Source organism: Aethalodelphis obliquidens, unplaced genomic scaffold (assembly GCF_003676395.1).
Source record: "Aethalodelphis obliquidens isolate GAN/ISIS:26980383/991018 unplaced genomic scaffold, ASM367639v1 scaffold27, whole genome shotgun sequence".
In the NCBI taxonomy this organism is placed as follows: Eukaryota; Metazoa; Chordata; class Mammalia; order Artiodactyla; family Delphinidae; genus Aethalodelphis; species Aethalodelphis obliquidens.
Genome location: NW_020837971.1, coordinates 22,849,096 through 22,858,417, shown reverse-complemented (window position 1 = coordinate 22,858,417; position 9,322 = coordinate 22,849,096). Strand labels below are relative to the sequence as shown.

General features: G+C 52.1%; 1 protein-coding gene across 6 annotated transcripts in view; it reads right to left on the bottom strand.

Annotated features, from left to right (window-relative positions):
- Positions 1–6,800: 6,800 nt before the first annotated feature.
- GRB10 (growth factor receptor bound protein 10) overlaps positions 6,801–9,322 on the bottom strand; it is a 196,450-nt gene continuing 193,928 nt past the window's right edge. For all 6 annotated transcript variants that reach the window (XM_027124121.1, XM_027124122.1, XM_027124123.1 and 3 more), the window contains one exon: positions 6,801–8,770. In XM_027124121.1, the coding sequence (XP_026979922.1) occupies positions 8,624–8,770 (147 nt within the window). In that variant the 3' untranslated portion in view covers positions 6,801–8,623. The remainder of the gene's footprint in view (positions 8,771–9,322) is intronic.

Sequence of the window (9,322 nt, the reverse complement as noted above, 5' to 3'; positions counted from 1 at the left end):
ATCTTAGTTCCCAGATCAGGGATCGAGCCTGGGCCCGGCAGTGACAGCGCTGAGTCCTAACCACTAGACCGCCAGGGAATTCCCTGTTGCTTTTTTTTTTGTTTTAATTTGTTACTTTGGGCTGTGTTGGGTCTTTGTTACTGTGCGCGGCCTTTCTCTAGTTGCGGCGAGCAGTGGCTACTCTTCGTTGCAGTGCACAGGCTTCTCGTTGTGGTGGCTTCTCTTGTTGCAGAGCACGGACTCTAGGCGTGTGGGCTTCAGTAGTTGTGGCACGTGGGCTTCAGTAGTTGTGGCAAGTGGGCTTCAGTAGCTGTGGCACGTGGGCTCTAGAGAGCAGGCTCAGTAGCTGCGGCACACGGGCTTAGTTGCTCTGCGGCATGTGGGATCTTCCCGGACCGGGGCTTGAACCCATGTCCCCTGCATCGGCAGGTGGATTCTTAACCACTCGCATGTCTTTTTGAGCCTCACCTAGGAGGAGGGCAGACGTGGTGTTAGTGGACTGGTTTGGCAAAGGAGGAGAGGGGTGGGTAGAGGCCAGAAGAGGTTCCTGCTGGGTACACAGGTGGGCAGGTGGGAGAGAGCACAGTTCAGTCTTTCGAGAAGCCCTGTCTTTGCCCAGTTACCTGACCACAGACCCAGCCGTGGATTCCGTGCAATGTCATGAAGGCCACTGTCAGGCTCTGGAGTGACTCAGTACAAAGAGAGTGGCCGGAGCGCGCCGGAGGAACCCCAGTCAGAGAATCAAGAGACGAGAGGCCAGGCCTGGCCATGCGGGGACCGGCCGTGTACACCTGAACAAGCCCACCTGGGCGGCGATCGGGCTGGCATGTGGGGTGCAGGGAAAGGGCACAGCGGGGGCTGCATCACCTCCACCACATGAGGCCAAACAGAGCCTGTCAGCAGGCAGTGAGGGGCCAGAGGCACCTGAGTCCTCCCAGGGCCAGAGTCCGCCACAACCTTCCCGGGTACGCTGGCCGTGTGCTCACTGGGTGCTCCACGGGACAGCTCAGGCCTTTTTGAATGTACTCCCCAGCCTTTCCCGCCACCTTCTACCAAGACCACTACCTTAGAAGCTTAAAAGTCCCTGGTGGCTTGGGAGGGATGAACACGCAGCAGGTGCACGGACCCTAAATTCCCGGGCTCATGGTAAGTTGGGGACTGTCTCATCCACCTGTGCTGGTCTACGGGCAAATGTTTTTATTGCCAAGTCGGAGATTTTAATTCTGTAGGGTTACGAGGGGCCTGAAGATATGCAGGTTCAAAGCCCCACAGGGGACTCTGATGAATGGATGGGGTGAAATCCATGGCTCTGAGCCAGTAGTGTCCTTTCACAGGTGTGTTAAGTGATTCCCCAGGACACGTTGCTAAGAGCAGGCAGAAGGCACACCTGGTTCTCTGGGCAGCTTCTGGAATTCTCCTTCCTGGTGGGAGCTGCATCGAATCATGCTGGGCCTGGTACAGAGGCACGTTTCTGTCTCCTACCCAATCTTCCGAGTCAGGACCCCTGGGAGTAAGGCCAGGAGGACGCCTGCCCCGCATCATCTTGAAGGTGTCCATTCTGGAGAGGAAGTGTCAGAAACACAGGTCTGGTACAGCCCGTGCGGTCCACCCTTACAGCAGGGCTCAGCTGTCAACTCGGCACTGCAGCAGAAAACTGTCAATGTCCCAAATGACCCTAGAAAATACCTTGATCATCCCAGAAAGTGCAGTGCAGTCCTATTTTATGTCCAATAGAAATAGTGCAATAATAAAATATTATTATCATTTCACTTTTTGTACAACATAAAAAATAATGTAAGTCTCCTCCCTCCTATTAAAAATACGCCAAGAATTGTGTACGTTTGGAGCTGGTTGGCTGGATGAACCCTGCACTGTGCCTTGGTGCACCCACAGAAACTCCAGCACTCTTCGTCCAGGTTGGCTGTGAATTCGGTCAGAGCGTCAAGAACCAGCCCTGTCTCCCGTATAATTGCATCTGGACAAAAGTACCTCCCAAGACGTCCCACCCAGCTTGTTCCTGCTCTTGCAGAGACAGAGGTGACTGTTTCTTCAATGCATAGCAATACAGTCCTGCTTACATTTAGGGTCCGTGTGCGAACACACACGCTTTAGACACTAAAACTACGTTCAGTCCGGGGAGATGCTCACAGTAATGGTGACTAATCTGGGAAAGAGAGGAGGTGCATTTCCTACCTCTGGCTCACTCCAGGAAATCTGCTCATGGAATAGGTTGATATCAAATTGGGAAGTGTGTTTTTTCCCAGGGGAGCTGTGTGGGGGAGGGCTAAGCCGACATCCTTGAGTCTTGTATACAGTGTATGCGTATGATGTGAAACCACTGCCGTTCAGTTATAACCGGAAAGCAAAGCGGACCCAAGCAAACTGGAGACGGCGGATGGTGTTGCCTTGTTGTAGCAAACGTGAAGTTAGTGTGTCTTACCTGTGGGGTGGGGCAGAGTGTCCCTTACGGGAAGGTACCCTTAGCCTTGGATCTGGAGGCGTGCTTTGCTAATTCAGAACATCACCCAGGCACAGGGAGGCTGACTCAAGGCAACCCTCCTCCTTCCAGCTGTACGGTTCCCACTTCTGTAACTTAGCCTCTCATTATGGGTCACCCAGCCCAACCCTGTCCAGTAAGACTTCCTGTGATGGTGGGGATGTCCTATCGCTGCACTGTCCAGTACGGTAGCCACTACTGCACGTGGCTATCGAGGACTTCAAACGTGGATAGTGCAACCAAGGAGCTGAATTGTTCATTTTATTTTTTATTACAACTTAAGTAATAGTCACGTGTGCCTGGTGGTATCGTATTGGACACCACACACCTGGATAAGGGCATACTCTCTGTTCACCTGTGCTCAGACCCGCCTTCACCTTCATCCTTCACACACCTTCCAGACAAATCCCCAGCTGGGCTCAGTGCTTCCCTGGGAATCTTATGCTACAGCCCTCATAGACATCTATGCGTGCGTGTGTGTGTGTGCACGTGTGTGTGTGTGTGTGTGTGTGAGTGTAGAATTACAATGGAATTTTTTATGTTCTAAGAGACTTTGTCATGATTTTTATTTCAAATAACAAAACTCCATAGTTATAAAAATGACATTGCATAACTTGCCATAGAACAACTGAGGGAAAAAAGTTGTTCTACTGCAAATTAATACGCAATCGTTCGGGGAGATTTGTCTGGAAGGTGTGGCAGGCTGAATGCGAACAGGAGCTGGTTGGAAGTTTTTGCGGTATGCGGGCCTCTCACTGTTGTGGCCTCTCCCGTTGCAGAGCACAGGCTCCGGATGCGCAGGCTCAGCGGCCATGGCTCATGGGCCCAGCCGCTCCATGGCATGTGGGATCTTCCCGGACCGGGGCACGAACCCGTGTCCCCTGCATCGGCAGGCGGACTCTCAACCACTGCGCCACCAGGGAAGCCCAATCTTGATGGCTTATGCTGTCAAGGTCTTGGAGTTCACATCCGTGACCCTTTGTGCTTATATATAAATAAATAGCGTTTATTTATTTCTGTCCTGCTAGCATCAGACACGATCCCTGTCTTCTTTCCCACACAAGCTTCCTATAAATGACTCGGCCAAGAAGAACTCACCTTCCTCAAGGAACCAGCACTGATCTTCTGTGAAGCTGCCTGAGACAAAAGGAGAAAAGAGTAGGAAAAAAAATGGTAAAGAGCGTTCAGTAGAAATATATTGCCATGGAATAGATTAAAACGGCAACCAAACCTAGTATCATGAATTAAAAAACAACAGTCAGTTCACCAAAGCTCAAAGCAGTGATACAGGAGATGAAGGAATACATGCAAGGAAAGCCAGCATGGCTCTGAGGAGAAATGGGAGAGAGAAAGAAACACCCTGGTAGTGGGTCCATGCTGGAAGCAGCTCAGGGAGGAACCCTCCTGCCTGGACACTGTGAGTGACCTGGATGACGGGACAGATGGACATGCACACCAAATGGAAATGAGAAGTTTCTTTTTTTTTTTTTTAGAAGATGTTGGGGGTAGTTAATTAATTAATGTATTTATTTTTTGCTGTGTTGGGTCTTCGTTTCTGTGCGAGGGCTTTCTCTAGTTGTGGCAAGCGGGGGCCACTCTTCATCGCGGTGCGCGGGCCTCTCAGTATCGCGGCCTCTCTTGTTGCGGAGCACAGGCTCAGTAGCTGTGGCTCACAGGCCCAGTTGCTCCGCGGCATGTGGGATCTTCCCAGACCAGGGCTCGAATCCGAGTCCCCTGCACTAGCAGGCAGATTCTCAACCACTGCGCCACCAGGGAAGCCCGAATTAGAAGTTTTGAGAAAAGGGAAAGCTTATGAAAGGCAGATGAGAGAGACCTAACACACATATAATTGCTGTCTTAAAAAAAAAAAGACCTGCAGTGATGTAACACAAATATATTGAGATGTAATTCAAGAAACCTTTCAGAGATCAAACAGGACTTGGATCTATTTATAGATTGAAAGTACACACAGCATCCCCGGGGTGGTGGAGGGGGGAACGTCACCGGTAACTCAGCATGGACCCCATGCCTGTCTCGCTGTTTCCCAAAAAGGTCTGTAGTGCCCCTTCCAGGTGTGTCTTTCCTCCTGGAGTGCCCCCTGCAGGCCTGGCTGGGCTCTGCAGTCACAGATTTTCCACCAGCATCTCCTGCCCTTGGGTTGGTCTCAACCCGCCTTGGTGAGTAGCCCCTCTTCCATGTTCCCAGTTCTGCCAAGGATGGATTTCCCACTTGTTTCCTGTCCTTGTTAATGCTGTATAATCCCCAAGATGAGAAGGATGGCTATGAGTTCACCGTTCTAAAACCCAAGGCGGTAGGATATTTTCCTGTTTACATTTCCCAAGTGAACGCTTTTATCATAAAAAATTCTTATAATTTTACAAATCACTCAAAATGGGTTCTAAAAAACCAATAAAAAATGTGATCAAGGCAGCGAGATCAAGTTTAAAGTCGTACCTTTGCTACGTTTTGGACCCTAGCCCAGCGTTTCCTCCCCGGGGAGGACGGAAACGGCGGGTTCTTCCTTGTCACTCATCTCTGTACACTGCACATCCCATCACCGTGCACTCTCTCGCCACACAGACTCTCACAGGCCTCTGCACCTGCCCTGCCCACGTCCAGCCTTCCTCATGCCCCTTCATCTGCGCCCCACACGGCACGCTGGCTTCTCCTCTCCCACGCCGCGGACACACACAGCCCTTGCCACACACCCTACACACGTTCACACACCAGCCCCCCCCCCCCCACCTCTCACGAGGAGGGAGTTACGAATTATTGTTCTCGCTCTAAGGGCAGCCTGCCCTAGAGGGATGAGCTCCCCGAAACTGAGGACCCACATTCTGAAAACAAGTGATGGGAGAGTTCAAAATGCCATAGGCTGGCTCACGACAAGAGACTCTCTGCCTCGGGTGGGGTGCAAGGAGGCGAGTCAGGCCCAAGGATGGCTTATGCGACGATGCCCTCGGACCCCCAGGTGAGGCCCTGTGGGAGCAGAGACGCATGGCATCCACTCTCTTACTCTCTCTGCCCATTTCCTGTGTGACTGAAATCCAGGTTCTCGCACCGTCACTGTCTCGCTGCGGTGGGAAACGTGCCATTGGAGCAAACAAATGTAAGCTTTTACGAGTTTCTTGAGGTGTTTGCTACACCTGAATGGGGAGCTGGTTCCTCCTGGAGCGTTCAGCGGGCTCTGTTCTCGCAGAGGAGATGCGAGGAGGGGCCCACCCAGCAGGGCCACGCCAGCCTGCACATCCCATCCGTTCCTCTGTAACTAGTTTTCGGCCAGGTTAGAGGCACGCTGTTAACATATCCTAAATCACTTCCCAAGATTTTCGTTGGCTGACCAGCCCGAGGGCTTTTAAGTACAGAAACAGACGTTACAAGCAATAGAAAATGAAGAACACTGTATTTATGTTTATTTCTAATGACAAGAAACAGAACATCAGTCCCTTATTTGTACAAAAATACCTGAACGTTTACAATTAGGTTCATGAGGCGAACAGCTATGTACAGAAAGGAGCAAAGCACATGGAATAAAGGTTTTGTCTCTTCAGTTCATCCCTTCTGCAATCCCTGAAAACGCCTACACGTCAGGCCATCCTACGGTCACTGCAGGTGGCACTGTGACATCACAACCCCCACGAGCCAGCCCCACTCCCTCAAAGGTGTGCCCATGGGTCAAACCCTCAGGTATTAAGTGCAGAAAAGAGAAGACAAAACATCTAGACTGAGGCACATACTTCTTCAAGGTTTAGCAGACGGAAGAACATTCTGGAACTCTAACGCATAAGGTCACAGAGCTCTCCTACTTAGCGCGAATCCCCAAAGCATTTGGCGTTTTCCTTCTCCATTCAGACCAGGTTGCTACACGGAGTTTCCATTTAGAACAGAAAATCACAGGCAGAGATTAAAAAGTCAACAGGCTCCAAAACGACCCTGAGCTGTCCCGTTTACATTCATGTCATTTAAATACAAAAATAATAGTCGAATGTCCTTCAGCCCCTGGCTGGCCTGGCTGGACGCCTGCTTCTTGCAGGGGCTGCCTGTTTGCAGGTGGATCCCCGGCTGCCCGGTACCAGGGAGGTGGCTGGGGCCCCGGGAGGGTCACTGTCTGTGACAGTTCACCGCGGCCAGGAAGTACACACAGAACTGTGCGTCAGAGTCAAGCTTTAGTTCTGCTTTTAAATAAAACGTATATTTATAAATATGCAATACTGCCGATACTAGCTGTCTATTGGAAGCGGAGTGAGTCGTCTCACTGGTGGAGACTGGTCTATGTAAACAGAAAAAAGAAATTGGAGAGGTGTTTTTTTTTGTGCTTGATTTTTGTTTTTTTAAAGGTTTTCCCTCCAACCGGTGAAGAGAAAAATGTCTAATGGTGTAACTGGAGCATCAGTCCCTCCAACGGAAGCAGGCTGCCAGGTATGACCTGGAGAATGACCTAATTGCCAACGGTTGGAAAGATTAACAGGCTACAGAAAAACCAAAAAAAGTGAAAAACCAAAAAAAACAACGCAACTGAGCATTCATGGTTAAAAACATGTTTTACTAAAAATGCTTCATTTGTCTAAGTAGACACTTCATGGAAAACAAGTAGAGTGTGGCTAGTCAACTAACATACAGTGTCTATACCACAGACTGAGGTACAGCGGGTATGTGTCACTGTGTCCTAAGCCATGTGTGTCCCTTGGGAAGTGCTGCACTGGGCGGGGTCCAGGGGATCCAGTGGCCAGCAGGCCAGAGGGGCCATGGAAGCGTGGCAACCGTGATCTGGGGAAAAGAAACCGTCCTTCACCAAGTAGTCTGCCTGCCTGTCAGGGGAGCCCTTCCTGCTCTGCAGAGACAAGGCTACCCTCACATCGGAAGACTCGGCTAAGGGGACAGGGCGGAGACGGGGACAAGGCAAGCCACCGTCTGACTCAGCTCCTGGAGCGGGATGCAGAGTTGTCTTGGTAACCTGTCCTCAGCCGATACTGCTGTGAGGGATTCCTGACCTGGGCCAGCCGACGGGCCACCCACTGCCTCGCACGGGCTGGCTCGGGGCCGTTGGCAGGATGGAGGTCACCAAGCAAGACCTTCTCTTACTGGGCTGCGGGGCTGCCCTCTCCAATGTCTCCATCTCTGTCACCATGGAAACCCATTCGACACGGAAGCAGACCAATCAGGTGCCACTTCCTCTTAGGTCATCTGATCCACTGGAGGAGGGAGGGCAGCCCTGCCAGGCCAGCACCACTGCAGAGGGGGTAAGGCAGTGATGGTCCTAGAACAGGCTGGAAGGGCTGCAGCTGGGCCAGGCGGCCTGGTGTCCACCATGGGTGGGTGGTGGGTACCCACTGTGTCTCAGGCAGGCAGGCCTGCGGCCAACTACGGGCAACCACTCAGGCCTGCGTGGTGTTTTCCAAGGAACAAGCCACCTGCAGTGTGCAGGGCACAGCACGTGGAATCGGGTGACAGCGTGAGAAGGGGCACGTGCTCAGCGCAGGGGCTGGCTGACCACGCCGCCTGCCTGGCCACAGAGCATGCCACATGCCTACCACAGGAACACCTTTTGTATCAAAAAAGCTTCCAAGGAAACTGGGGAGGGCTAGGGTGCCGGTTGCCTGGGAGTGACCTGCAGAAGGTGGGCACCACCCTCTGCAAACAGCCTCTGGGGCTACCCCTTCGCAACTGTCTTTGCATCTTGCACAGACTGAAAAGCCACGGCCCCTCTTGCCATAAGCTGAATACAATGTTGAAAACAAGGAGTGCAAAAAAGGGATCAATACAAAAAAGTAAACATATCAGTTTTAATTGTCAAGATTATTCCAGGGCGAGAGTTCATTTCCAATCACTTCTCTCCAGCTCGTGTGCCTCCACGGCCCAGCCAAGACCATCATTCCAGTTTATGCTCGAGTCTGCTGTCTTCCGACCTCCCCGATGAGGCCAGCGAGAGGGGCGCGGCCCTGCTGGATCTGCAGCAGCAAATCATCGTCAAGTCCAACAAACCAGTCGATCGTGGTCGGTCAGCGCCGAACGCACCCAACTTGCTCCGAGCCCCGAGGTGCAGACAGACGTGTGTTCCGAACGATGCACAGACCTCTTCACTCCAGTGTCAGCGTCCTCCAGCCTGCAGCCAGGGTAGACCTGAGGTCATAAGGCTACGCGGATGCAGTGGTGCTTCAGTCTGCAAGGCAGGACCCCTTTGTTCAGCTGGTAAAAGTCAACAAGCTGGATCAGGTCAGAGAATTTGGTGTTCCCGTCGTCAAGGCTGAAGAAGGTCTGCCCGTCATCCTCGCACTAGAGAGACACAAGAAGACCTGCCAAGTCAGAGGCCACAGCTCTGGGACAGAACAGGCCCCAGAGTCAGGATTAGTGCTGTCCACCCATAGTGAGGCTCTAAGGGACACATGGGGAGCTGGCGAGGTGAGCTAGAAAACGTCAGGGCAGGAGGTGAGGGGGCGAGGGGTTTGTGCTGGGTGCTGCCAGGTCCCTAAGCTGCCGGGCAGAGAAGGTCCCCTGCTCCTGAGCTGGTCATGGGCAAGAACCCCAAGCTCCTCCTGGCTCATGTGCTCATGAGGGTGAGGTTGACCAGTTAGCCTGTGAGTGTCCGTGCACTCAGCACAGCCCACAGAGGAGGGTGAGGTTGACCAGTTAACCTGTGAGTATCCATGCATACAGCATGCTCGTGTAAGAGTACACAGCCCTGGGCTCTCACAGTAGGACCCCAGGCAACCTCCTTCACCCCTCTGACGTTCACTTTGCTCTATTACAAAGCAAATGTTGGATTACTCTAAGGGATTAATGAGATCATGTAGGAGAAGAACCTGGTCCAGGTCATGGAATATCTGG